This window comes from Hipposideros armiger, unplaced genomic scaffold (genome assembly GCF_001890085.2).
Source record: "Hipposideros armiger isolate ML-2016 unplaced genomic scaffold, ASM189008v1 scaffold_11, whole genome shotgun sequence".
In the NCBI taxonomy this organism is placed as follows: domain Eukaryota; kingdom Metazoa; phylum Chordata; class Mammalia; order Chiroptera; family Hipposideridae; genus Hipposideros; species Hipposideros armiger.
The window spans coordinates 1,379,871-1,407,745 of NW_017731361.1; the positions used below are offsets into that span (position 1 = coordinate 1,379,871).

The 27,875-nt window shown below is 40.1% G+C and overlaps 1 protein-coding gene across 1 annotated transcript; it reads right to left on the reverse strand.

Moving 5' to 3' along the window:
- Positions 1 to 13: 13 nt before the first annotated feature.
- Positions 14 to 27,875, reverse strand: ETF1 (eukaryotic translation termination factor 1). The gene is made up of 11 exons (XM_019661895.1): positions 27,678 to 27,875; positions 27,413 to 27,516; positions 9,336 to 9,511; positions 8,805 to 8,944; positions 6,217 to 6,355; positions 5,706 to 5,896; positions 4,772 to 4,901; positions 4,020 to 4,175; positions 3,529 to 3,593; positions 2,610 to 2,757; positions 14 to 2,324 (listed from the first exon to the last, which is right to left on the reverse strand). The coding sequence occupies exons 2-11, from the start codon at positions 27,496 to 27,498 to the stop codon at positions 2,242 to 2,244; spliced, it is 1,314 nt and encodes a 437-aa protein (XP_019517440.1). The 5' UTR covers positions 27,499 to 27,516; positions 27,678 to 27,875; the 3' UTR covers positions 14 to 2,241.

Genomic DNA, 27,875 nt, shown 5'->3' on the forward strand with positions numbered 1-27,875 from the left:
AGCACACAAAGTATATTCTTAAATATGGTTTAATACTCTTCTCCATTTCTGTATATCACAACACCAAGATTTTGCTGCTTAGGATCTCTCTGTAGAGGCTATAGAGAATGCAAAGGCTACGGTTTTCACCCCCTCTTATTTATGTGTTTGTATGTGTAAGTGTAATACATATCAGTATATATTGATACACACATCAATATATAATGCAATATATATCACCGAAGAGAACACATTGATTAAAGAAATACAAAAATTTGGCATCATTTCCAAACTTAAATAGTAAAAATAAAAACTACAAAAGGAGCTGCATACCCTAAATGTATCATGTGAAATAAACATATTCAAAATGTAAATTTACATCCAATTTCTCTGGTCTTGTCATATCACATTAGACCCATTTACAATGGCAAAACCCTAAATTACTGCTGCGGAGAGCACGCTTGCTCGCTCTTGGGTGTTCTGCAAACAAACAGCAGAGCCCAAAGCAAAAGCCTGTTCCAGTGAAGCCTCCCGCGCTGGTGAATACCAAAGAACTGACTCTTCTCATTGGGGGTTGAGACATCAGGTTACACATCGACAGACAGTCATTTGGACCTCAGAGTACAGTGTGAGAACCAGAAACTTTACATTTAAGACATACTCCCTTCATTCAAGTGAAACAGGATTATTGGAACGATAGGCAGGTCTGCAACCTGGGAACAAGGAGCTGGTTCAGACCAATAAAGCTACAAGTGACTGAGTCAAGTCAGTGAAGAACAGCAGTCAGGCACTAAAGTGTTAAAAGTACCCAATTTGAAGACCAAATGCACCCACTTTCCTATCAGTGTGGGTGTGATACCAATTGACTTTTAAAACCTTTGGTCCTTCAAAGTCCATTTGGTATGCACTTTTTTCCATTGCTACCACTGGGCACGTCCTATACACTTTGTTCACTGTCACCACCTCGGGCACGCCATGACCTTGCATGTCAGCTGGGGTCAAGTCCAACTCACAGCCCAGCTGTGAAGCATGAGCTTCAGGTTTTCAGGCCCACTTTTGGATCCAACATAGTTAAGTCCTTGGTGCCAAAAGCTGTGTCCCATCCCTTCCCGCCCCTGCCCTTCCCACCCCCCCCTCATAATTTCTTATGAGAGGTACTTGCAAGTCCCATATTTGAAACAGATGCTCCAACCCCACCAGGTCAGGGGTTTATAATTACATGCAGTCATACATGTCTTGTCTGTCGTTCCTGTGAAAAACCTTGCAGTTCATTTTTTTAAAAATCAAAACATTTTCACATAATCTCATGCCATCCAACACAAGGAAACACGACCACCTCCCTTTTACCAAGGACAGACCCAAGCAAAATAAAATAAAATAATTCTTTAAATTTCTTTGCTTCCACTTATATTGCATGTTTTATTTCTCCCAATCCCAGCAATAGCACAGTAGCCCCATCATATCCATCCCCAACTGGATTCTAGTAGGATAAGATTATGGGAACCCTTGTCAAAGCAATTGATGCTAAAGGCTCCCAAACCCCGGGCACAAATGAGCCTGGCTAAACAGATGGAAGGAAACAGTGCACTGGCCCCAATGCTTCATGTGTCAGTTTGACTTTGCAAATGCAATTTGCATCCTTGAAACTGACAGTCTGTAGGGGGAGGGGTAGTGTGAGGGAGTGAAGTTGAAATTGCCTATTAGCTCACCCTTTCAACATTAAACAAGAGACCAAGAGAAAAATGGTTCCAACATTTCACCATGTATATTTCTTCTTATGCAGTCTAAGCTGAGAATGCCATGTAAATGGGTCACTGCGAAATGCAGCAATTTAATTTTTTTCCAATCAAAATAAGAAACAAACCAGTATGATCTCATTTCTATTAACTTTTGAAGGTTTACAGCAGTTAAAGTATTTTTGCTTCTATGTATGAAGGTTAAAAAAATCATTTTTTTCATAAAATACAAGAGCAACCAATTTCACCATCGAGTAAAAGTAAAAACTGGGATTCTTGTTTAAATTAGTCCAAAGTGGCATTTAGGAACTTAGTTGTAGGCTGCTGCGCTGACACCATGACAAACCAAAGTGTAGGGTTGGGTCTGGTTTTGTTTCGGTTTTCTTTTCAATATCCAATGCTCATGGATTAAGTCTGGAAATGTTCCAATTGTAAGGCAGGGATCTGTTTGGATTCCACCACGGGTATGCTCCTTGGGTTGGATGCTGGAGGGTGAGGCACATTTTGCCGGACCCATGTCGACTACCTAGTAGTCATCAAGGTCAAAAAATTCATCGTCTCCTCCTTGGTATTCCATTCCCTGGAAATCTACTCGGTACCGCAAGATACCTGGGGACAAACCAAAGAGTAAATCACCTGAGTTCACGGAATGGAGAGGGTTCACTCTAATAAGGGAAGCCCAATTCCCCTTGCAGAATTACGGAAAGCAAAGAGGTGATGATTAAAAAATGGTCCCAACCAAGGAACCTGCAGCCATGTGCTGCGTCAACCTCCTGCCTCAGTGGATGATGAGATGAGAACATCTCACTGAAGTAACTTTATACTGGGATATCCAGTAAAGGCCTTGGCCCAAGACGCTGGCTTTAAGTTTTAGCTTTCTAACTGGCTACTCACCTCCAATTCCACCAAATCCTTTCACAAACTGGGATCCTTCTTGTGACTTATCTGTGACAATTTCCAATGTAGCTCCAAATTTTTTATAGTTGTTAGCAAACCATTCCAGCAGGGGCATGCTCTCAATTAGTTCATGTTCTTGTCCTGTCTTCAGGGGCGACCATGAGATACAGAAACAACGGGATTAGGACATATCAAGATTCAGCGACCCTCACTCCATCATTCTCCCCTTGTGTGTATATAAAACTCTCTAAGTGAATTCTGGTTTCTGGTGACATAATTGTGACAGCACAGAAATTCTGTTTATTTCAAATAACATTCCTCCCCAGGCTCTAGCCTCAGTAATGAAATGTCAACACACACTTGGCAGTTTTTCAACTTATGGGTCCTGTTGTCTCTAGCAGTCAGGTGTTGTAAAGTGTTTCTAGGCTGCACTCAATCAACAGCCCAGAAGAGACATTCCAGAATTGCTTTTTGGAGCAGGCTTGTAAAAAATAAATCCCTCCATCTCAGAATTTGCAGAAGTTACCACTGAAAGGGATCTGTGCTGGGCAGGTGGCACCTTAAGCTGTGGTGATGCATTTATATCAAACCTGCAAAAGAGCTGATACAGTAAGTGAAGAAAGCAGCACAGGTGTCACAGTGCAGGAGAGGCACTATTCAATTACATCTTCCTCTCTGCTATTTCACGGATGAGAATGTTTAACTACTTTAAAAATAAGGTACCACAGTAACCATGGCTTGGCCTCCGGACTGGCATGCAGCAGACAGGAGCTGATCACCTCCTGCTGCCCAAGGCTGACAATCAGTACAAGGTCTGGTTTCCCAAGGCGGACAGACACTCTATGCTGTCAGTGCTCTAACGTGGATTTATCTTTCCTTGCTTGTTATCACCAAGCCAAGAAAACAAATCACATACCTCTTTGTCTGTGAAATGAGATTTATCCTTCTCTTGTTCTGGAGTTAGATAAAGAATTTTCTCCTCTGTAGTATTGGGAGAAAAAAATATGTTAACCTGCTTCTCATATACTAACAGGTATTAAGTACCATGAGATGAATTAGGTTGGATGAGAGGGCTCCTGAACTCATTCTAGCAACCTTCTTGTTATAGTATTATTAGTCAGCATGCACTGCGTGTCTACCTGGTACATCATTCCTATCATGAGGAAACACCAGACATTCAAGATACAGACCTTATTCTACAGTAACTTAACAACCTTAAGTAAACATTTATTAGTTCAAGCAGAAAAATCTAAGCAGGAATATGCTACAGAATGAGAGAGATGGGAACAAGGTGTAGATCTGCCTTTTGATTGCTCCTGCAATCAGTCATCTTTCCCAAATCTCCACCCCAAGATTCTTGAATACACAGATCAGTAACAAACAGCAATCTTATTTTCTAATTCTTACCTTCTGTGCCTTGGCAATGAAGAACGTATCTCATTATATCCAGATTTTCATAGACTATTAGAATCTCTACAGCTCCCATTTCTAAAGCCTTTAGTGTATCTTCAACTCCAAAACAGTACTTGCCCGTGTCCTGGCTGATTTCATCAAAATATCGTCCTATGATTAGGGACAGGTCAATAAGGACACATATTAAAGTTTCCTTTGTAGATACAGACCCTCTTACATTCAAAATGAGAAAGGGAGAAAGGAAGGGGGCGGGGGAAGGGGGGGAGAGAGGGAGGGAGAGCGAGAGAAAGAGGAAAAAAACAACTTAAAAATGAGTAAGTGCCAAAAGTCAGTGAAAAATGATACCACTAGTTAAGGCTCCAGAAACTGACTCTCAAGAGGTAATAGTTGGGCCACACAGAACCATTTGGAAATGTGTGTGTGCTCAGTTAAATCGGTAACAAAGCCTAAACGACTGCCACACTAATCTTTAATTCGGGTTCTCTATTCATCATTGTTAAAAAGGATAATTAATATGGGAAATAAGACCGAAGTTTCGTTCTCTAGCCAAAGGTTAAAAATAGTGGAAATACAAACACATTTATTACACCTAATGACTAAAGGAAGATGGAAAATAATGATTCCACTTAAGATCTTAATAAAAATGCTAAATCTCCCTCTTTTACCTTTTCAGTGTCGTGTTTCTTACATACATACATACACACATATAAAAATATTTCACAGGATAAGTCGCATTTTACTGATACCTATCAATTTCTTCTCTTGAATGAATTTCACGTTGGAGAGGACTTCAGTAGATAACTCAATAGCTTGGTTGAATCCATTTTCACCACCATAGGATATATCAACTAATTTTAAAACTTTTGATTGCAACCTCTGACACAATGGAAAAAAAAAAACATTATTAGTATTTCAAAACACCTTTAACAAGACCCACGACCTCTTAATGCCATGCAAAACTCAGCAATGTGATCACTGAAGTCTAAAGAGGGGGGCCATGGGCAAAGGGCCCAATTTATTCATTAGCAGGTCTCAGTGAGCAACACTGCCAATCACATCACACATTCTACTACATCTGTGAGAGGCTAACTCGCTTAACACAAACAAAACTCAGTTTCTCATGAAGGAAAGGGAGAACTATTGGTTCCTGCCATAAGGTGGTAAGACTACAAGACAGTTTCTTTGGTGAGTCTTCTACCTGGATGTTGCCCACACCCTGCCCTACGAGGACATCTTGGGAATGGGCTTTATGGCCAATCCACTGTCATAAGCCAAAAGATCTTTCTGGATTAAATGCTTTAGGCTTAATCAGCTCTGTCACACTGCGAAGAGTTTCACTGCTTTACTTACCTCCAGGAATAAATCAGAACAAGGAAAAACCAGCTCCTAGTTTCTTTGAAATCAATCTCCATTTTAAAGCCAAGTATGGCAACCCACTCCACCAGGGGCCCACACAGGACCAGAAAGATCCGATCTAAAAATGGCTGATTTCAAGAGAAGCTCCAGAAAAGCACAGGGAATGTTTCTTAATAAACACCCAGAATCCCAACTCAGAGCTACGTAGGTTTTTTTTTAACATGGAATGTATCACTATAAAAGTAAAAAAGATGTGCATGTCCCAGTGCTCAGAGGACTCACCAATCCTAACATTACATAATGGAGGCTTTACGTCTCACTTACCTGATCAAACATATCAGATTGACTTAGTTCAGTTTTAAAGTCAGCTGATCCAGCTAAAACGAGACCAGCCACATTCACTTTGTCCCCAGAAATAAACAGCTGCACAGCAGTCTCAGCTACTTTCCGAACATAGTTATGTCGCTTTTCCATTCTTAAACGGGCAAAACGCAAGGCTGACTGACCTCCTCTACCTTTGACACAAAAGAGGCGAGTGGAAAAAGTCAATTATTAAGAAGTACAAGATGCCCTGCTAATTAAAAAAGTAACTAAACAATCATGCTATGACCCAAGATAAGGACAGAGAAAAATCACTATTCCCTTAACTAAATGTTTAGCATAAACCTTTACTCATTTTCAGAGAGTGACTACTAATTCTCTTGTCGAAAGAAGAGCCATAAGCACCACTAAGTCATAAGTTATTTCATGATGCTTCTCCCATCATCTGGATTTACTATTTGTTTCCTTACTGCTAGCACAAAGCAAATGGGCTCATGTTCTCTTCCTATATTACCATGTTTCTTTGGGAGATCCACAGTGAATTTGTGCAGGACTTCTCTTGTGTTTCCTTGGAGTGTGCCAAAAAGTGCACCACTACCATCTATTACAATGAAGCCAAACTTGCTATCATCCGAAAGTAGTGCTGTAAGAGCCTGAAAAGCAAACGCAAGTACCATACAATAAATCCCAAAGCTTTTGATAGGGTCAAGACAAAATCCGAAAGGACATATACAAGCCCTTTCACCCCACTCAGAACGGTATGAGTACTACAGAGAAACCATTTTATGGAATAATTTGTAGACTTTAGCTATAAATAAATATGTAACTCACATAGACAAATCTGAATTCCTGATGCAGGAGAAAAACCAACAATATTGATGTAAAGCCTTTTAACAAACCTGATCTGGGCACACCAATTAAACAACCCGTACAGAGTTACAGGGCTCAAATTCTTCCTAGTCTCTAATTTGGTCTAGTCTGATGGTAGTCTATGGAACATAATGTTCGAATTAAAAGTCTAACCTCTGTAAGTTAACTTTCTGTTACTGTTAATAATGCCAGCATTAACAGGCAATATTCATTATATTAATATCTTGTAAATCAACTCTAGGAGTACATGAGTACAAAACCCAGAAAAGAGTCTATACAAAGATCTTATAGCTTTGAAATGTTTCATTTAACTCTTATGTCTTGAACATCAATTAATGACAGAAGATATAAAAATTTTATTTTAAAGATATTATAGCTAATGATACTGAGTTTTTATGGGGGAAACCCCTCCTTCTGGGTTAGCGTTATATCCCTGTATTTCTGCCTCCTGAAAGAGCAAATATTTAAATAGTCCTGGGACTCATATAAATGGGCAAGAATTTTTGTGATCGAGTTTGAATACTTTAGGCTTGGTAAATGACTAACTGCTAGGAAGCAGCTTCTTTAAAGCCAAGAAATTATTACTGATTCCATTTTAACTAAGGAAGATAACAGCTCCATCAAGAATTGACTAGAAAGCAGATTAATCACTAAGAACCAATCTTTAACCAAATCATGCTTGATAATTAGCATTAAGACAAATATTGCATGTATTAAAATTTTTGCTTTACTGAAATGATGTTAGGTAGCTTGATTAATTTAGGTTTTCAACAAGACTGCTCATCAAGGAATAGACCTATCCCTCATAAGAATGTATGATTATCCTGATTAAACAGGACACAAATTGTGTTGTGCAGTATGCCACCTTCATATCTAGTTATTTACATATCAACTGAAGACAAAATAAAGGTAGTAGCAATAAATGGTACCTTGGAAGAGGAGTTAAGGTTTAGAAAAATCAGTGTGGCTAACTTAATAAGTAAGCTAAAGCTAAATTACATGAGTACCAGGTACTATTTAAATCAGCAAGATTAAAAATTGGTTTTCATCAAATCAGATAGAGATAAGTGGGAAAGGGTGGCTAAGACCCTCCCCAATGAAGCTTTTGCCAGGAGGAGGATGCGATAGTCTAGAGTTCAAGAACATTCTTGACCATCTATGCAACCAACCAAGACCCAACTGGAATTGGACTTCCTGTCAAGTTAGCAAAAATCATCCACTGTAAACTGTGTCAACAAATGTCAGTTCTAATTCCATTGTAGAGATTTTCCCCTAGATTGGTAAAAGGCAAGAGACTGAGCTAGGAGCCAGCTGTGAATTCCTGATTGTTCTACTGTTGACTGATTTAGGTCACTCTAATGAGGTTTCCTTTCCACCCTTAAAGTTCATCTTATGACAGCTCTGTCACTCAAAAGTTTCACGGGGAAAAAAAGCTCTTATATAGTCCTGCTACTAAAGATTTTATGATTTGTGAGTATGAAAACAAAGGGTTCAAGAAATACGGGCAAGTACCATGGGTACATAGGGAGAAATGAAGATCAGGTAGCCAATTATTTCTTCACCTCTCATTAGTTTTCCAAACCCAGTTTAGCACTTTCCTCAAACATACTAAATGATTATGTCATTCAATATGTCATAATAAATGTAAACGCTTTTTTTTTTTTTTTAAATATCCAGCCTTGTGAGTGGTACAATGATTTAAAGGACAGTCTGGCAATTCCTCAAAAGGTTAGACATAGTTGGCACAGGAGTCAGAAATTTCACTCCTAGGTATACACCCCCTTAATGAAAACATGGTCATACAAAAACTTGTACATGTATGCTCAAGGCAGCATTATTCATAATAGCCAAAGAATGGAAACAACACAAATATCCATCAATTGATTAACAGATAAATAAAATGTGGCATATCCATGAATAAAAATAAAATGTGGCAAATATTATTTGGTAATAAAAACGAATGACGTACTGATACACGCCACAACATAGATGAGCCTTGAAAGACTATGCTAAGTGAAAGAAGCCAGTCAGAAAAAGCAACTGTATAAGTCCATTTACATGAAATGCCCAGCACAAGCAATTCTACAGCGACAGAAAATAGATGAGTGGTAACCTAAAGCTGAGGGATCCTGGGGTGGGGTGGGGTGGGGTGGAAATGGGAATGTGAGTGATTGCTAATGGGTACAGAATTTTTTTGGGGAGATGAAAATATTCTGTGCTTGAACTTCTTACCTCTGTATGGAATTTGTTGTCACACAAATACAATGACGTATTAATTGGTTTGAAAGGTTCAAAGTCAATGTTGACTTTCTTTTCCTTTCCTTCTTCTGTTACAATTGTACCACAGTAAACAACCAGGCCATTTGGAGGTACTGCGAAGAACACAAACAATTTCTCTACTTAAACCCACAGCTAATTTTTCCTCAATAGAAAGTGTTTCCACAGCCTTCTGTCCCTCCCTGCCCCTTTAAATCATAATTTAAATAAGCGAAAATATCTGTAAGTCTCTCAGGCATAATTCGCTCCTTAATTTTTTAACTTATTCTTGAAATGTTTTGAGATGTTTTAAAAAGGATTTATTCCTTTAAGAACAATAATTACTGCTTAACTTAAAAAAAAATAACAAAAATAAATTCCAAGACCAAAGGGACAACTGCTGATGGCTGACCAAAGGAAACGCTAGTGACCAAAAGCATCACAGCGGGATTCAAGTGGAAAATATAATCAAGACAAGGTAGAGGAGATGATCAAGCTCCAGATTACCTTTGTTATAAAGTTTGAGTCTTTGTTGTACAGATGTAATGGCTCCCAGGACAGAAAGGCGGTTTACTCGTGACTTAATGTTAGATGCAGTTCCAAACTCGTCTGCTAACATTTTTGCCACTCGTGAAATCTGGTCTTTGGGAGGAATAATCAATGATATCATGCTTGTGCCATTGCTGTGGAAGAAAGAATAACATTAGAGGTTCAAATACCACATAAGAGTTTAAATTCATGTGCATCATTAGTAAAGGGAACTACAGTGAAATGCCCCTAATAGAAATAGATCCCTCTCAAAGTGACCTGGAAGGTAGGGACTAAACCAGTGTCATCAAAGTATTCCCAGAGCCGGGAATAATATCCAGAATATGGTAGGTGTGCTCAATTATTTGAATGAATATTAGCTATGTAACATTAGCTACTTAAAGAAGTAAGGCACTTTAAGAGATGCTTGGGTAACACCTCATTCCCCAAGGACAAAGAGAGGAGCTTTGATAAGGGGGTTGGAATTTGACAGTCCATGGCAGAGGCCTGGAATCTGGTGGTTCTTCAGTGGGAGATGCCATCGAAGGATGAAGTAACAAATCTTTCCAAAGTCTAAACAAAATACAAGTTAATACCATCCCGTTACCCCTTCTCCTTTAAATTCCTGGCTCACCTTGAAAATTTATAATCACTAATTTAGCATCCCTAATGGGAAAAACAAGTTTTGGAATTCACACAAATATCCCAGGTAGGAAATCTCATACACTCTCTCTCCCCCTCCCAATAAATAAGTAAATAAATTCATTCTGCATGTATTTTACATATTAACCAAAAACCAGGACCAATCTTTGAACTATTGAGGACACCACCAAGGTCCTGCCACACAGAAACAAACTTCTGAGATGCCACCAACCTCTCTCTAACCTCAATACTGATGTCAGCAACATCTTTTTTAGCTATACATTCTCAAGATATTTACTAGCATCACCAGTTAAGAAATATCTCATCTCAATATTCCTAGTTCTACTTAAAGCAAATATAAAACCACATTATCAAAACACATCAATTCATCACTAATCATTAGGGCAATGTAAATCAAAACAACTACTTCACACTCATTAAGATGGCTACTACCAAAAAAACAGAAAATAATAAGAGTTGGCAAGAATGTGGAGATATTGGAGCCCTTATGCATTGCTGATGGTACTATTATATTAAATGGTACAGCCACTATGGATTACAGCATGGCACCTCTTCAACTACTTCAACACAGAATTACCTTATGATCTAGCAATTCCACTTCTGGTTATATACCCAAAAGAGTGAAAGCCAGGAACCAAACAGATACCTATTAGTATGATCATGGAGACAGCATTAACAATAACCAAAATGGTGGAAACAACTCAAATGGCCATCAATGGATGAATAATGATGAAGAGAGTTCTGGATATTGGTTGTACAACAGTGTAAATGTACTTAACACTACTAAACTGTATACCTAAAAGGGTTAAGCTGGTAAATTTTATGTTGTGTATATTCTGACACAATACAAAAGTTAAAAAAAATGTATGTACTTACTTAGTCTATTTGTATGTAAAAAAAAAAATTGAAACACATTGGCTTTAAAACAGTTCTCAACCTTGACTGTATATTAAAATCACCTGGGGGACTTCATCCTAGGTTTGTTCCTTTTCTGAAAAGGGTCTTATATAGAATATGTAAATAACTCTTACAACCCAACAACAAAAAGACAACTGACATAAAAATAGGCAGAAGGCTTGAATAGGCAATTCTCCAAGATATACACAGGATGTGGAGAAATTGAAAGCCTTATTTAATGCTGATGAGAATATAAACCAGTACAAAACTTTCGAAAAGTCTGGCAGTTCCTCAAAAGGTTAAACACAGTTACCACATGACCTAGCCATTCCACTCCTAGGTATATAGGAGAAATGAAATTCAAGGGAAATGAAAACATGGACACACAAACACTTGTGTTCACTGAGGCATTCTTCACAATAGCCTAAAAGTAGGAAAAAACCCTATGTCCAACTAACGAATGGATAAACTATGTGGTATATTCATACAATCAAATATTATTCAGCAATAAAATGGAGCACTGATACATTATTTACATTATACCAAGCAGAAGCAGTCACAGAAGACCACATAGTGTATGGTTCCATTTATATGAAATGTCCAGAACAGGCAACCTGGGCCCAAAGAAAGGAGAGTTAGGTGACTGCCAAGGTGGAATGGGGAATGACTGATGACTGGTACGGAGGGTTTCTTTTGGGACTGAATAAAATGTTTTAAAATTATATAGTGTTATCACTGAACAACCCTAAAAACAAAACCCAAACAAACAAAAAAACAAAACCCAGTGAATTTGTACACTTTAAAAAAGGGAGTAAATTTTATAGTGTGTAAATTATATCTCAATAATGCTGTTATTTAAAAAAAAATCTATGGGAAAGACTCAGTACATAATAGGATACTTCCTTTTTTTTTTTTTTTTTTTTAAAGCTGAGCCATCCTGCCACCTGTCGGCAGCTCAGTGGCTGCTCAACTCGGGCTGGGACTCGAACTGCTGTTGCTCAGAGCTCGCACTCTTGAGCGAGCTCTTATCCAACTGAGCCACTCGGCCAGCCCTAGGATACTTCTTTTTAAGGTCTCTGTCTCTCTTAACCTGACAGCTTACTAGAAAAGCCAGAGAATGGTTTTTCTTGCGAAACATTAATTTGTGTTTACCAAATTACCAATAAATTGTTAATTTTATGTTTTAAAAAGAGATTATCAATTGTATAAGGAGAACGAGTGGCAATAGGAACAGAATCTAATCTATTCCACACACACACATAGAAAATTAAAATTTGCCCTGACCAGATCTAATGGCTGGTTTTCTTACAATATCTTCAGTACATATTGAACTAATTTATATTTTGAAGGCAAAAGTTGATCTGATATGAGCCAAAGCATGTTAAGAAATGTGATATCAGGGCCGGCCGAGTGGCTCAGTTGGTTAAGAGCTCGCTCAAGAGTTTGAGCTCTGAGCAACAGCGGTTCGAGTCCAGCCCGAGCTGAGCAGCCNCGGTTCGAGTCCAGCCCGAGCTGAGCAGCCGCTGAGCTGCCAACAGGTAGCAGGATGGCTCAGCTAAAAAAAAAAAAAAAAAAAAAAAGAAATGTGATATCATTTTACAAAATGTTTCTACTTGATACTTAACAAGTCTGTAAGGAAGTGACTTCCTGAGGTTCTTACAGATCAGGGGTTGGCAAACTTTTGAGAAGGAAGTGACGCCAGGGGTTGGCAAACTGTTGCTCATGAGCCACATGTGGCTCTTTGGACACGTACATGTGGCTCTAAAGTAAAAATGAAAATAAAAATAAAACTATCATAGTTTCATTTATATTACTTTAAAATTTCCTTATTTGTAAAGATATATTTAAGGCTCTAGAATAATTTTTAAATTGTTGTGAGGGATAGGATTGGCTCTTCCAGGGGTCAGCAAACTTGTGAGACGAAACGTAGCCAAAGAGCCGCATGTGGCTCGCGAGCCGCAGTTTGCCGACCCGTTACAGATCATGCCCTTACAAATTTAAACATTGTAAGTATTAGTGTCACGGGGAAATGGGTTTGGGCTTTCTTTAGGTAAACTGGGAAAACTGCCCCAAACACCTAAACTTTCCACTAATTACTGAGCTTGCATAATTTCACAGTAGTCCAACATGCTAACTTTAATCCAATGTCAAATATCCTGTGTCCAGGGGAAGCTGGCAAGAAGAAAAATAAGATGGTTAAAACATCAAATCAAATGGGACTGTGTGCCAAGTGACTAATAAGAAAGAAGTGAAGAGTCACTGTCAGGGAACAATAACAAAAATTAGAGAAAACTCCTACATTAGCTTTGTAACTACAAGGTTTAAAAACTGAAAATGTCTAGAAGCATCTTCATATAGTAAAACTAGTTTTACAAACGCACACCACGGAATTTGTTTCTCCTCAGCATCAATACTGGAAAGGAACCTCATTTACACAGACCCTGCCTTCTGAAAATTTCCCCCTAGTGGTAAATTCCACAGGTCTTTTCATCAGACAAGTTTTCCTTACAATCAGACAAACTGGTAATCTAGCCCTTCCCACTATCAAAATCATTACTCAGATTGCCAGCTGTAATTATAGCTCCCAAATCAGCATTGTTTCTGTTGGGTTTTCTACTTAAAACCTAGAAGCCTGGTTCATAACCTTTGTGATCCTTTCCCCAATAAACACAAGTAGATTTATTACAGCATGAGGTAAAGGATGGTGTGTGCTCTGCTGCCACCCCATGGATAGGGGAGCAACTATTCTAGCCAAATCAAAGAACCAAGCAAATTTATGATAAGCAGCTTCAATTGTCATTACAAACAATCAAAATGATCATAAAACAAAGCTGCTTCCAAGAGACACTTCATTTAAGATAAAGCTTGAAAACGCCACACATAGACCCAGTTTTCTTCACTCTCGTTTTCCCAATTATTTAAATCAGCTAAAATTTCAAATATAGTACTGACAAACCAGAGTGATTCCAAACAATCTCTTGCTCGCGTGCACACTATTAAGTCAGGTGTGTTGCTCTCTAAAATGTTTTTCATTTTAATTTTCATAGCACAACTACATAAAAGGAACTTTTAAAACCAGGACAAGGTGCCTAGAAATCAAAAGATCAGACACACAATTCTAACTGTGGCCACGTTCCAGTTTCTGAACTAGATGAAAAAAGAATTCCCAAATGAAACAAACGGGTACCTTCCATTACATAAAAATAAAAATTAAAAAAAAAGAAAAAAGAAAAAAAGAAAGCTCTTTAGGTCCTATTTTTAAGCAATCAAATGTAATGAACCACTTTTCTTCCACTAATTTATCTTGCTAGGCTTCTAAAGAGGAATTTCCAAAAAAACCTTTCTGATTCTTCATTCTGGAGTTATGTCAAACCCTACAGGCCAGGACAAAAAGGAGAAAATGGGTTTGCTCTCAGAGGGGCTAGAAACAGAGGGCAAGTAAATTTAACTTCAAACACAGTCTAGATTGTAGGTGCCCCTTACCTGTCTCTACACAGGGGTTACCAACTTAACATATAAGATTGGGAAAAAAAGGACAGATATATTTCACACAGGGGCTGTCAACTTTTGCAAATACATAATATGAAAATATACAGGGTGGGTAAAAAAGATGATGAATGTTTGAATACTGACTTCACTGGCTTGTGCCTCCTTTCAGATGAACAATCTCAAGAGAGCATATTTTTCCACCCTGTGGGCTCTTGGAATCTTTAGGGACCAAGGGAGTTACTTCTCAAAAGAAGGGCTCAGTTTTTAAAAGATGCCGTGCTCAGATTTACTGAGTAGTTTCCTAGGAGATGAATCAGCATAGAGGCAATCAGTAGGGAGTGGAATGAGAAGGGGCTCAAGGATGGCAGGAGCAAAGGCTCAGGGAGCCAACAGGCACCAAACCCCAAAGGATGGAAAGTTTGAGGCTAAAGAGGATGTTGGAACAAATTAACCTGGTGAACCCAAAATGCCTGAAGGAAATTCTTAAAGATAATCATGTGGAGGACAATGCAAGGACCTTAAGATAAAGCAGCTATTTACTTCCTACTGCAGATAGGTTAAGAAGATAAGCATTCATTAAGCAACTTGACTGTATAGCCATCAGTTGGGCAACCTTACACTGACATCCAAGTAACGTCCAGAGGGGACAAAGTAGTGAAGTTACGGAAGAACAATCTTGTTATAGGATTCCACTTAAAAAATGGTTCAGACGTGAAGCTTGCCAAAATTTTTTGTTTGGTAGATTTCTACCAAGTTGCTAAATCTGAAACGCTACTTCAAAGTCAGTCTTGGCCTCTTAAATTTACTCCTTTTGAATTTTGACTAATGTTCAAAAAATTACCTTTCATTAGTTTCCCTTTCTGACTCTCCCTACCTCGTCTGGGGGGAGCCTTAAGTTTCTGAGTTCACCTTTATTTTAAGACACCTGACTGGTGAATAGGAAACAAGGATTATTAAATGTATGGCTTCTACTTTACAAATTTAAGGGCTACTTTTATAATCTCTGATGTTTTGTATCTTGGGTGTAATACAAGCAGATTAAAGTTTTTCCAGGAAAGTTTCCAAATAAAATAAACACTCATTTATCCCCCAGGCAAGACAATCAAAGTTGTCAGACCAGTTTGTGTAAACACCAAAATAAAATCAAGGAAGCTGAGTATTTCATTTTAAAGTAGAGTGAACAACCCTCAGGGGAGAATGAGAAATAAAGCTAAGAAGCTGCTGGCTATACACACAAACTACACCCCTTTTTAATTTTAATAGTTTTTACCCATTCTTCTGCTTTGTTACTATATCCCTTTTCCAAAATCAAAGACACTCATTCCAGAGTCAGTGAATAATGAGGTACAGCAATGATTCACACGCAGGTAGTAAAAACTGGGCAAAGCAAGACACAATATATAACAATGTGTCACGTAAGGCTTCCAGGGACCTCTACTCCCAGGTTCTTTCTTGTTCTCATTTTAGGGACACTTTCCCTTATCGAAGAAGGATTCATCAATGTTTCCACACAGAGGACTAACTTCTGAGAAACAGAACAGCTGGGAGACAGGAAGAAGTAGTTGTAAATAGACTAAATATGGACAGTAAATAAATAAAACTAGCCAAAACTCAGGAAGGAAGAGAATTTAAAGAAATAGCTGACAGATTTTCTTTCCCTCACTCTCAGAGACTGTTGAAGGAAAAGATCCTCTCCCTAGGATAGGAGGTTAGGGTAGCACCACCAGTTAATCAACCAATTCGAGGTTTCACCACCCCTGAGCACTATGGACAGGGACACATTTATCTGGTCTCTGGAATTGCCAGGATTGAATGGTCTGTAAGGAAGAAAACTCAAGGTAATCAGAGCAAAGCTTGGGCTGTGGTGTCTTTGTGTAACTTTAGGGCTCTCAGAGTTCCAGCCCTTAGGTACAAGGTGCCTTCTGGTCAGATAGGACATAAGAATGACAGGCAAATAAAACGTAGGCAATCTTTGACCTTTAAATATCTTATAAAAGTTCATCATCAACAATGCTCAAGAACAATTTAGAAAGGTAGGTGGGGAAAAAAATGTGATTCCCACAAACTTGTCCACTAACCAATTTGGATGAGAACCCCAAATCCTTGGAGATCTTTCTAAAAGAAAAAAAGACAAAACAGGGGCCAGCCGAGTGGCTCAGTTGGTTAAGAGTGTGAACTCTGAGCAACAGAGTCGCTGGTTCGATTCCCACAATGGGCCAGTGAGCTGCCCCCGAGCTGCCAATAGGTGGCAGGATGGCTCAGCCTGTGAGAGCACGTGCTCCTAACAAGGTTGCTGGTTCAACTCCCGCATGGGATGGTAGGCTATGCCCACCCGCAACTGAGGTTGAACACGGCACCTTGAGCTGAGCGGCCGCAAGCTGCCAATGGAAGGCCAGACGGTGAATGAACTTGGAGCTGAGCTAGTGGCACCTTTCACAACTAAGATTGAAGGACAACAACTTGGCTGTTCCCCTTCCCCAATAAAATCTTAAAACAAACAAAAAAACAAATAACAAGGGCTGGCTGAGTGGCTCAGTTGGTTAAGAGCTCGCTCAAGAGTTTGAGCTCTGAGCAACAGCGGTTTGATTCCCAGCCCGAGCTGAGCTGCCGCTGAGCTGCCAACAGGTGGCAGGATGGCTCAGCTAAAAACAAACAAACAAACAAAACCAAATAACAGATACAAAAAAAATCTCCCCTTCCTCTATTCTTTTTTTTAAATAAGATTTTATTGGGGAGTTGGGGAAGGGAAACAGCCAAGTTGTTGTCCTTTAATCTTAGTTGTGGAGGGCGCAGCTAGCTCAGCTCCAAGTCCAGTAGCCGCCCGGCCGCCCATGGGCAGCTCGCAGCCGCTCTGCTCAAGGTGCCATGTTCAACCTTAGTTGCGGGTAGGTATAGCCCACCATCCCATGAAGGAGTCCAACTGGCAACCTTGTTGTTAGGAGCATGTGCTCTCACCAGCTGAGCCATCCTGCCACCTGTTGGCAGCTCAGCTCGGGTGCAGCTCACTGGCCCATGTGGGAATCGAACCGGTGACCCTGTTGCTCAGAGCTCATGCTCTTAACCAACTGAGCCACTCGGCCAGCCTCCCCTTCCTCTATTCTAATTCAATAGCTCTTGAATAGGAAAAGTGAGGGTGGTAGTGCTTATGGGTCAGAGGGAATCTCAATTTTTAAATAGATTGATTCCAATAAAATCACATAAATTTCAGTGCATAATTAGGATTGAGAATTAATGTGTCTGACTTGCTTTCTATGCCTTCAAGGTCTCTAGGCCAGCTGAAATCAGATTCCATGACCTCACCATAAACAGAACCCACTTCCTGCATGTTAGTTGCTGTCATTTACCTTACCAGTAACCCAGTGAATTGTGACCACTCACTCTCCATTAAAAGCCCTACTATCCATTCCATCACCAGGACATAATAGAATTACTTACAGGTTAGAACCAGGAACATTTTAGAGACTGCCCACTATATTTTCAAGTTGGGATTTCGAGTATATGCTCAAGAAGCTTTGATCTCAGTGTTTGATGACTGTGCCTAGGATATGCACGGCCAAGATTTCCACCATACCATTTTCAAGCTACGAAGCTTAATTTAACCCCAGTTAGATCATTTCTGGGAGTTGCTAAGCTAGCTGCATTATGTGGATCACTAGCTGAAAAATCAATCGGCTTATCTTCAATTTCTACTCCCTTTGTCCTTGTTTTTTATTCATCGTGGATTTTCCATTTTCCTTCTTTTACCAGAAACTAAAGCAATCTTTTTGATATGGGTTTAATATCGGAATAGTACAGGAGGGTGGTTAGGCACAAGCACAAGTTTCAGAATCAGACCGATTTGGGTTCATGTCCTGTCCTATCTGTGTGGCCTAGGGCAGTTACATAAAATTGGGCCTCAGTTTCCACTTCACAATTCATAAGGTCATCAGGATTCTATAATGTATGCCAAGTGCCTAGCATGGATAGTAGATAGTGCTCACTAAATGGTAACTGAATGGAACTCTAGCTCCTTGCCCTTTAATAGTATAATTCAGAAAGAATTAACACCATAGCACAGCTAGAAGGGTGGGGGACAGGACACACTGTTAGGTGGTACTTAAGTCTTATTTGAATCTGAGTAAGTCCAGAGAGGTAAGAGCTGACCTTGTGGGAGGTAGTGATCACCTGTATTAGATTATAAAACTTGCCTAATCTTCCAACAGAACAAAGGTACCAAACTAAAAATGCAGTTTAAAACAATATCGCCCCAAACACTAGGAACTGTTCTGTAATTTATCATAAGGGGGAAATACAGAAATTCATCCCCCTCTAAAACTTTAAACAGTTATCTAAGAGCTTAAGTGGCTTTATCCTACAGTTGTGTCATGGGTTCAGTATTTTGATATACCTAGAATCAGTCACTTCAAAATCTGACCTGTGTTTTTTTTCCATCAAGTTATCAAACAGTGAAACAATACAATGTATAAACTAGATAGAGGTCTATATAAGCTTCTGGAGTGCAAAAATCATTTTAGCACATAGTGGATGTTCAAACATTTGATGAATGAGTAAATACATGAGATTTATTCTGAACTACCAAATAAAATACCTACTAAAAAGTTGCCAAACTTTGCAAAAGAACTTGTGCCTGGAAATGACTAAATGCCCCAGCTTCAGCTTCACTAAAGTTCAAATCATGAGGGAATCAACACTTTCAGAGCATTTTCTTTTGCCACTCTTAATTTTGTTCATCCCCAACTTGATCTCCTCCACCTGCCTAATATCATCTATGATGCAGGAAGGAGATGGATGTGGCTGCCTTTTATAAAGAGCCTGTAGCTAGGAGGGAGGATTCTGTTAATGTTGAAAGAAGCTAGACAAAAGTACCTGAAATTGGGGTTACCTGATCTTAGGGTTAGATGTCATTACCAGACAGGAGAAGGACCAAGATCTGAACATATGGAGACATTAAAGCAGCCTCTATCCTAGAGGACAGAATAACTCAGTTATTCCAAAAATTTTCAGTAGAAAGTTTACAAAGGTTGAAACATTTTAGTATTTTATCCTCAAAAGGATTAGGATTACTCAAGTCATCCAAAACAAAAATGTATATATCTAGCAGAGTATTACTTTTCTACAGGTACAGGACTGACTTGGCCTTAAAAAAATTCTAACAACTTCACAAAGTTAACCTAGTGGAATATTCCACTAGGGAGCAGCAGAAGCTGGAAAATTTCTCTAGTGCTCTCATATCAGTGCAAAACCAGGAGATATTAATCACAAGCAGCATTAGGGACTCACTCACTACATGGGACCCTATAAATGAGAGTCTACCTCGTATCTTTCTTGACCACTATACAAGTACTTTTCCAATAAAATAAAAGCCATAGCCTTCCTGTTAATCATCTTTCTGGTACATAAATGAGCTTTTGGGGAGGGACTGAAAAGGAAGTTCTTCCCATCACCATGGATGCTCATTAAGAATAAACATGTGTAGTACCCAAGTCCTTCCTAGGACAGATTTGCAAACAGCACGCCTGTTTTCCTTTCATCTTTCCTTCTGGGTCTCAACACGCCTGCTCCTTCTAGTAAATCGCAAATCTCCCTGGACAAGAGTCCTCCTTTCAGAAGGGAATGGGAGATGTTTCTAATCAGCAAAGGAATACTAATCAAAGAGCAAGGCAGTGTGGTATAATAGGATCACAGGCTCTGAAATCAGAAAAGTACAAACAGAATCTAGCATTGCCCCTTACTAGGCTGTGATAGTAATCTCTCTGTACTTCACTTTTTTTGTCCATGAAATGGCAGTAATAGCTTTCTTCACAGAGCTGTTGTGAGGAGTCAAAATGTATGCTAGTCAACTCATCTTCAGAAAACTAGTTTTACTACTTGATTAAAACACATCTCAGCCATGAACCCCTAACCCAGTCTTTCCTGAGGATCCTTCCTTGCTTAAGTGGAGTCATAAAGACCTAAGTGTCAGAAAATGGGGTACCCCCCAGTAAAAAGCTAATGTCCAGAGGTGATAAGGAATTAATGTTTGGGAATCAGTACATTTTCATTACTTGCAAACGAGCTTATTTAGGCTGAAAGGCAAACTGTGTTGGGACCATCTTAAGCTCTCTCATGCCAACCTTACCAACAAAGTACATGTGTGCAAACACTCTGCACTATTTCAACACCTTGACAGCTCACTGACCATCAACCAACACAAAACTTTTGGATCAAATTTTAAGTTAATTGGCTTGGCTTTTAATCAAGGATGAATTTCAATTACAATTTCAAAGTTTCAGATCAGTTACAGCTTCACTCCACCACTGTTATCAGTCAAAAAACACCAGTGCCCAAAGTAACATTCTATGACAACACTTGCCTTGCCTAGGAAATCTGACTGAGCAGTTACAAAACTTTTTTTAGTTTTGACAACGTCCAACACCTTATTCAAGACCTGAATCATCTGCTTACACTACACCCTCTTCAAGATGTATTGTGTTATTCTGTACTTATTAATATGGGGCTGGAAATGGTTCACATCATCACTCCAGGATTGTGTGTCAGATAACGTTCTCACCATATTATATATTTCTTCTGAAATGTCTAGTGTCCAACTCACAGCAGATGTTTTATGAAGCTTGTAAGCTGACTGGTTAATAGTAAAATGGCACCTGTAGGCTTCATTTTTCATATACCTAGATGGGAGTTTGGGGGAAAAACCTAATTTAGAAGGCCACAGGTATATGGCAGGGAAAGACAAAACTTTTGTTTTGACTAGAATGATTCTTCTTAAGGAGACCTTAGAGGATCAAATGATAATGTGAAAACAGAAAAGATACAGGAGCAATATTGCTGAGTTATGTGCATGACAATTAGTGGTGTCAGGCATCTGAAATGTCAAGTCCTCTGAACTGGGTAGGAAGGTTGGTGAAAAGAGTCAAGACAAAGTATACACTGGATAAAAGTTAAATGTCTGAAAATTGGTGTTAAAATAAGATATAAAACTACCTAGAGGGCCGTCTGAGGGGCGCGATGGTTAAGAACTGGCTTGGGATGCCAGAGGGCCCCGGTTCGGATCCCACATATGAGGGCCAGTGACACTGCCCTCCACAGCTAAGATGCTGAACAACAGCTCAACCTGGAGCTGGGCTGCCGTGAGGCGACGGCGTAGGCTGCAGCCCCTGTGGCAGTGGGTTGCCATGGGCTACCGTGTATAGCCAGCAGCCGCAGTGAGCGGCCATCCAGAAGCCGGCGACTGATCTGCTTCACCCAGGAAGAGCGCAATGATGGTGCCAAGTTGGGCCAGTGAAGCAACGTCCTCCGCAACTAGACTGAAGAACAAAACGACAGCAACTTGTCTGTTCCCCTTCCTCCAATTCCCCAGCACTGTTCCTATCCCCCCAATTCCCCAATATAAATCTTAAAAACAAAACAAAACCAAAAACAACAACAACTTAGTTAAAAAAACAAAGCAAATAAATACTTATAAGGCACCTATTATATACAAATTAAATAGATAAAAGAGAAAGGACTGGATTAAAGCACAGAAAGCTTTAAGGTCTATCTGTAAAGGAATCAAGTCTGTTTTGATCTTTGTATCTACAATGAGAATGATGAAATTATGGTTCTTAATTAAACTCAATTATATTTGGGAGTGAGAATAAAAGCAAAATCATTCATTTTCTTGATCTTCATTCATTTAGATTCAAAGATAAGACACTTTTCAGAGATAGTGCCAAAAATAAGAAAAAAAGGAAAGTTTCCTTTTCTTACAGACAATAGACAAGGGTTCAAAGTTTATCCAGCAGCATAAAATAAAGCTGTTATCAGAGAGAACTTGATTATGCTGAGGACAGTGCTCCAGTGAGAAACCTCATAATACCCAACCTAATGGGAAGATCCTAGAACCTCCCTAATCCCTTCTCCCCCTCACTAACAGAGGAGGCTGCTGAAGAATTAAGAGACACCTACAGAATGTATCCCAGAAGGTTCTATTCTGAGATCAGATCCCTGGAGAACAGGCTGGACTCAGAAATTTCTGTTGTACCAAGTTCTCAGCTGGGCAGTTCCAGCAGTGGATCTAGGAAAAGAGGTAAATTTCTCCTGACTCTTCAAATAGGATCCAAGACCATTTAGCCCTGCTGCAAAACTGACATTTCAAGTTTCCTCCCAATCAAAGACCTTCCAAGTACAAGGGGCCACATTGAGCACAGCCTCAACCCCAAACTCAAAGAAAAAGGGCACTTGCTAAAAAGGATCCAGCTGGTTTGTGTGGGGAGAAGTGGGGTGGGGGATGGGGACCTATAACCCACATTGCACTTGGCCTTAAATGGTATTCTAATTAGGCACTCTTGTTCACCTAGGAGTGTGTCCAGAGTAAGCCTTCCTTTCCTGGAAGGATAAGTGTATCTGCTATTACAATGAGAAGTCTGTCAAGAGTTGAAATTCAAAGAGAGTAATTGTTCATTAGGTTCACAGTACATAGAACATCATGCCAGAATACAAGGCTGTTAGGACTAGTTTTGAGTTGAAGCAGGCAGCCTATGATACTTGGAGTAGACTGAGGAACACCACTATACCCTATCAAATATACTCTTATCTCCCCTTATTCCCTTTACTACCTCACTGGGGGATGGGGCAGAGAGGATAAAAAAATTCCTCTTTAAGAGCCCTAATGTTCTGGTATCAGTGTGAAAGACTACAATGTATCACTTTAGTTACAACTAGCTTAAGGATATGCAGAAGGAAAGTAAAAATAAAAGTACCTGAAATTCACCGTTTTGAGAACATTCCAAGTTATCATTTGGGTGAATGTTCTATTAATCAACACTTTGCAATTGCGGAAGGTACTCAAACACATTTAACATACTTCAATTTATTCAAATCATATTCATCTGTCCATATTACTTCTCTATATAAAGATTTTTAAAAAACCTATTCATTGATCTCTCAAAATTACCAACTTTTAACTCCACACAACGTGAGGAATTTTGTAGACTAAAAAAAAAAATTATGTGGTATAATATATTTGGTCTTGGTCCCCTGCTTATTTTAACAAAGCACCTAAAACCCTTAGAATTCCGAGTGTTTTTGTCAGTCATGAGGAGTCCCTTTGGAGCACAACTGAGTTTATGCTGATGCAGTGACTTATGGTGGAGCTCCTGGATAGCCTCAGGATGGGGTTGGTCTACAGAAAGACTGTCAATCCAGGGTTGGAACTTTTAGCTACATCAAGGGAAGGGGAGGCGGGATACACATGCAGATTAAACTCTATAAAACTCCTGAACAAGTTTTACTGAACTTCTAGGTTGGTAAACCCAGGTGGTGCACCCCAGTACCACAGGGGCAGAAGTGCCTGCACTCAAACCCTTTTGGACCTTGCCCCATGTACCTCTTCTTCATCTGGCTGTTCATCTGTATTTTTTATAATATGTTTTAATAATCCATTAAACATAAGTCAAGTGTTTCCCTGAGTTCGATGGGCCATTCTAGCAAATTATTCAACCCCCAATTTATAGCCCATTGGTCAGAAGTAGAGGCCAGCTGTCTCATGTGGGGCAATTTGGTATTGAGCCCTTTACCCTGTGAAATCTGATGCTAATTCCAGCTAGTGTCAGAAATGAATTGTAGGACACTCTGCTGGTGTCTGCTAAGAATTGGAGAATTGCTTGGTGTGGAGGAAAAAACCCACAAATCTGGTATCACAACTATTTAAAGAGAACAGTTACCCCTAAATATAACCCCCCTCCCCCCCAGTTATATTTAGGGGCAGGAAAGACAGTCACATACAGTCAGGTACTTTCTATTTCCTTCAAAGTCAAGGTATCTCTCTACAAATTATTTTTAAGCAGAAGGCTTAAAAGAAAGGGGGGGGGCACAAAGATCACAGAAGACCCAAATTAAGTTTACAAACTCGCTGATCTTCAAACATGGGTTATCTGATTGAGCCCTCATTATATCTGAAATATACAAGGATCCCTGCTTAAGTGAAAAAATATTCCAACACACACAGACACAACTTAACCCAGACTAACCTTGTCTGTTTCCTTTGTCACATTCACCACTGTCCTTGGCTAGAACAGGCTTTTACTACCTGCAAACCATAAAACTTACAACACTATTTCTGGGACTGTCTCTTGCCAGCTCAGAAAACATTAGGGAAAAACAACGAAATTTTCCCACCTACCATTCACCTGCTTTAAGTTCCTTATTCAGAATACCTGCAACCACCATTCTCATCACATGACCCTAGTTCCTGGTTTGGCTTATGTACACATTTGTCCTCATTAAGCCAACAGGGGAGACTACATCAGGAGCAATTGTCAAGTGGAAAGAAACTACCATTAACTTTAAGTGGGAATTATGCATAGCTAAAGAGTTGGCTGGTTACTTTACTAGCTAGCACACATAAAAACTAACATTCAACCAGGCTTATACTAGAAACTAAATAGGTTTGTTCCACCCAACTTAAATTCAAGTTTACATGTAACACCCCTTTCAACTCAAACAATTCTATTAATCCACAAGTTTCACTATCTAGTGCTAATAACCATGCTTGAACACAACCTCAGTTTTCTCCTGAAACCCAGACTAGTCCCCCAAACAACAGCACACACAGAGAATTCACTTTGCCATCCAGTTTGTCTTCAAGATCCACTACATTTCTCAAAATATTTTAATATGAGGTAAAGAAAAAACATTTCTCATTGTACACTGTGATAATCTAAAGAGTCTGATTATAATACAACTCAGCCATGAAAATATAACCTTGGTATTCCCGAAAAGAAATTAGTATGTACTGGGAAACTTGTGAGACAAACAGAATAAACTTGTGACTACCTTACTGATACCCAGCGATGGCCAAGATTTTAAATTTTCATGGGCTCAAGATGCAACCAAATCCTGAATAAAAGCAAAGTAGGACATGATTATCAACCACATTGTTTTAGAGGAAGACTACCCCCCAGCTATTTTAAACAGCTTAATACTGTCTAAAATAGCCAAACTAACTCCATTATTTGGAAGAAAAGTTGTGGTTAGAACTTCATTTAAACTTTACTAAACTTTGCTAATCAAAAGGGTAAAGCCTTTAAAAGCTTTAAAGGGGAGCTTAAAAGTTTCAAGTGGCTAGCTAACATGGCTAGGAACAAATTTAAGAATGAGTGCCTTCATCAAGCAGTAGAAAGGAATGCTGTTACTTACTAAGCAGTGTTATTTCTTCAATGTTACTTCACTCAGACAACAGGCCAGTATAGTATAGTTATGATTTCATATTCTAGACTTCTTCTGTATGTAAATTGTAACATGTGAAACTGCCTCCAAATTAGAGAACAAATCTACAGGTCACACTCAATTTTAAAAACTGCAACAACAGCAATTTATACAAGCCATACTCAACTGAAGGATTCAAGTAACACAACAGAAGATCTTAGTGAAACAAAAGAACTCAGCTAATTCCTGGTAGTGCATCATAATGGGTCATGACCTATATTATCCCTCCTGTACAGTATTCTCACACTTGGGGAATAATTATTTATTCTATCTGGCACAGGACTACCTGTGTTCAAGTTCCTGTAAGATTATTAACTAGATCTGAATATTCTATTAAATTAAAAGAAACACAAACCTGAAAAATAGAAAATAAGTTGCTACCTTCAGTTCACATTAGAGAGTGAGCAAAAGTCCAAATCACTGAATAGGGCCACACTCTCAGAAGCTTCATTCCAAGCAGAACGGTCACTAATTTATTGAAAACAACACAGTGGCAAAACCAGTCTGTTAACGTTGGGTCTTCCGTAGAACTAAGCACACCTTATTTCATACAATAGTAACAATTAAGAGCTTAATTAATTCTATCATTGCAAGTCTACTAATCAAGGAGAAATCTGGGCTGGAAACCAAAATGTTCAATTCCTAGGCAGAAAACAACTTTCATAATGGCCTGGGGAAAGTCACCCTGCTTTTCTAAGAATGCTCAGACACACAAATATGTAATGCTCCAAACACATTTTTTTTTTTTGCCACTTCCTATAAGTTAAAAGTTTCCACAACTGGGAAAGGAACAAGATAATTGAGAAAACAGGAATACCTCTGTTACACCTTCCCCAAACGAGTTATTAGTTTTAACTTAAAAAGAGCATGTAAAGTCAGTTTTCATTTAGTCTACCCTTCCCATAGTGGGCACACCTAGTTTCTTATCAAAATTTACAAAAGGAGACTGAAAGCCCACCTGATTCAGTTCTGAATTTCTGTAAGCATCAGGCACCTCTATCCCCAGAAGTTCCAGAGGCCAAAAGGGACCCTGCTGTTGCAATTCATATCAACGGCCCCATAATCCAGATTTTTTTCTGGACATACAGATATAGATTCGTCAACCAAAACCTCCCCTATTTCACCATCCCGCACACGTTGGAATTTTCAGTTTATATGTGGGTACTGCAATAGCTAAAACCAGGAAGCTCCTGAGTAATTAGAGGATTTGGGGGAAGTCATCTTGGGAAAGTTACGAGACCCAGAGAAATCAAGGGAAGTCAGAAAGAGGTTATCCCTGACCACCTCTCCTTCCTGTCCCATCCAAATTTCACCCACCCGGGAGGGAGAGGCCATTTTAATGAGTCCTGGCTGAGGAACCTGAAGGGAGGGGAAGAGAGGAAATCAGGGAAGGGCGTTTGGAAAGGAAAGCCGAGCCCTTTCCCCCAACATCACCCAAGTTGGATGGCAGCACCTGGAACTCGACGAGGAAAGAGCTGGATTCAAGGACCTGGGGAAGTACAAAAGTAGCAGTGGCCTGCCACGAAGGGGTCGAGTGGTCCGAGCCCCGGGAGCCGGCTCCTTACCCCCAAGCGGGGGAAGAACCCCTTCTCGGGCCAACCGCGTAGACCCTCGCCCCTGGGTAGGAGGCAACTACCCCAAGGTCCAGAAGGCGGGAGTTGGCTAGTGCTTGGTTCTCCTCATCCGGCCATGCGGCGCGGGGGCGGCCATCCTGAGGGGTCCGGGTACCAAGAGGGCACGGGGGGGCCGGACGCAGCGCTCACCCGCGGGCCGCCTCCAAGCTCTTAATGAGCTTCTTGATCTTCCAGATCTCCACGTTCCTGTCGGCAGCACTGGGGTCGTCCGCCATCTTCTCGCCTCCTCCTCCCTAGAGCGGCCCGGCGGGGCCCGGAGACACCAAGACCACAGAGTTAACGCCGCCGCTGGGGCAGAGCGGCCCCCTTCCTTGCCACCCCGGAGAGGCCCTCCTCTCCCCGCCCCGCGCGACCCGCTGCGATGGTCGCTGGTCTTTTCCTCCCACTGGCTTACCTAAGGGCCCAGTCCTGGGCGGTAGCGGCTGCTCCTCCCCGGCGGCGGCTCCGCGGCGGCGGCTCTGACGTAGGACACCGGTTCCCTCTCTCCAGGCAGCTGCATGTGTTGCAATCCGCTCACATGGGGCCTGTGACATCACTTCCTCCGCCAGAGGCTGAGTAGAAGTCGGCGGGCGGAAGGGAGGGGGTCTGTGCG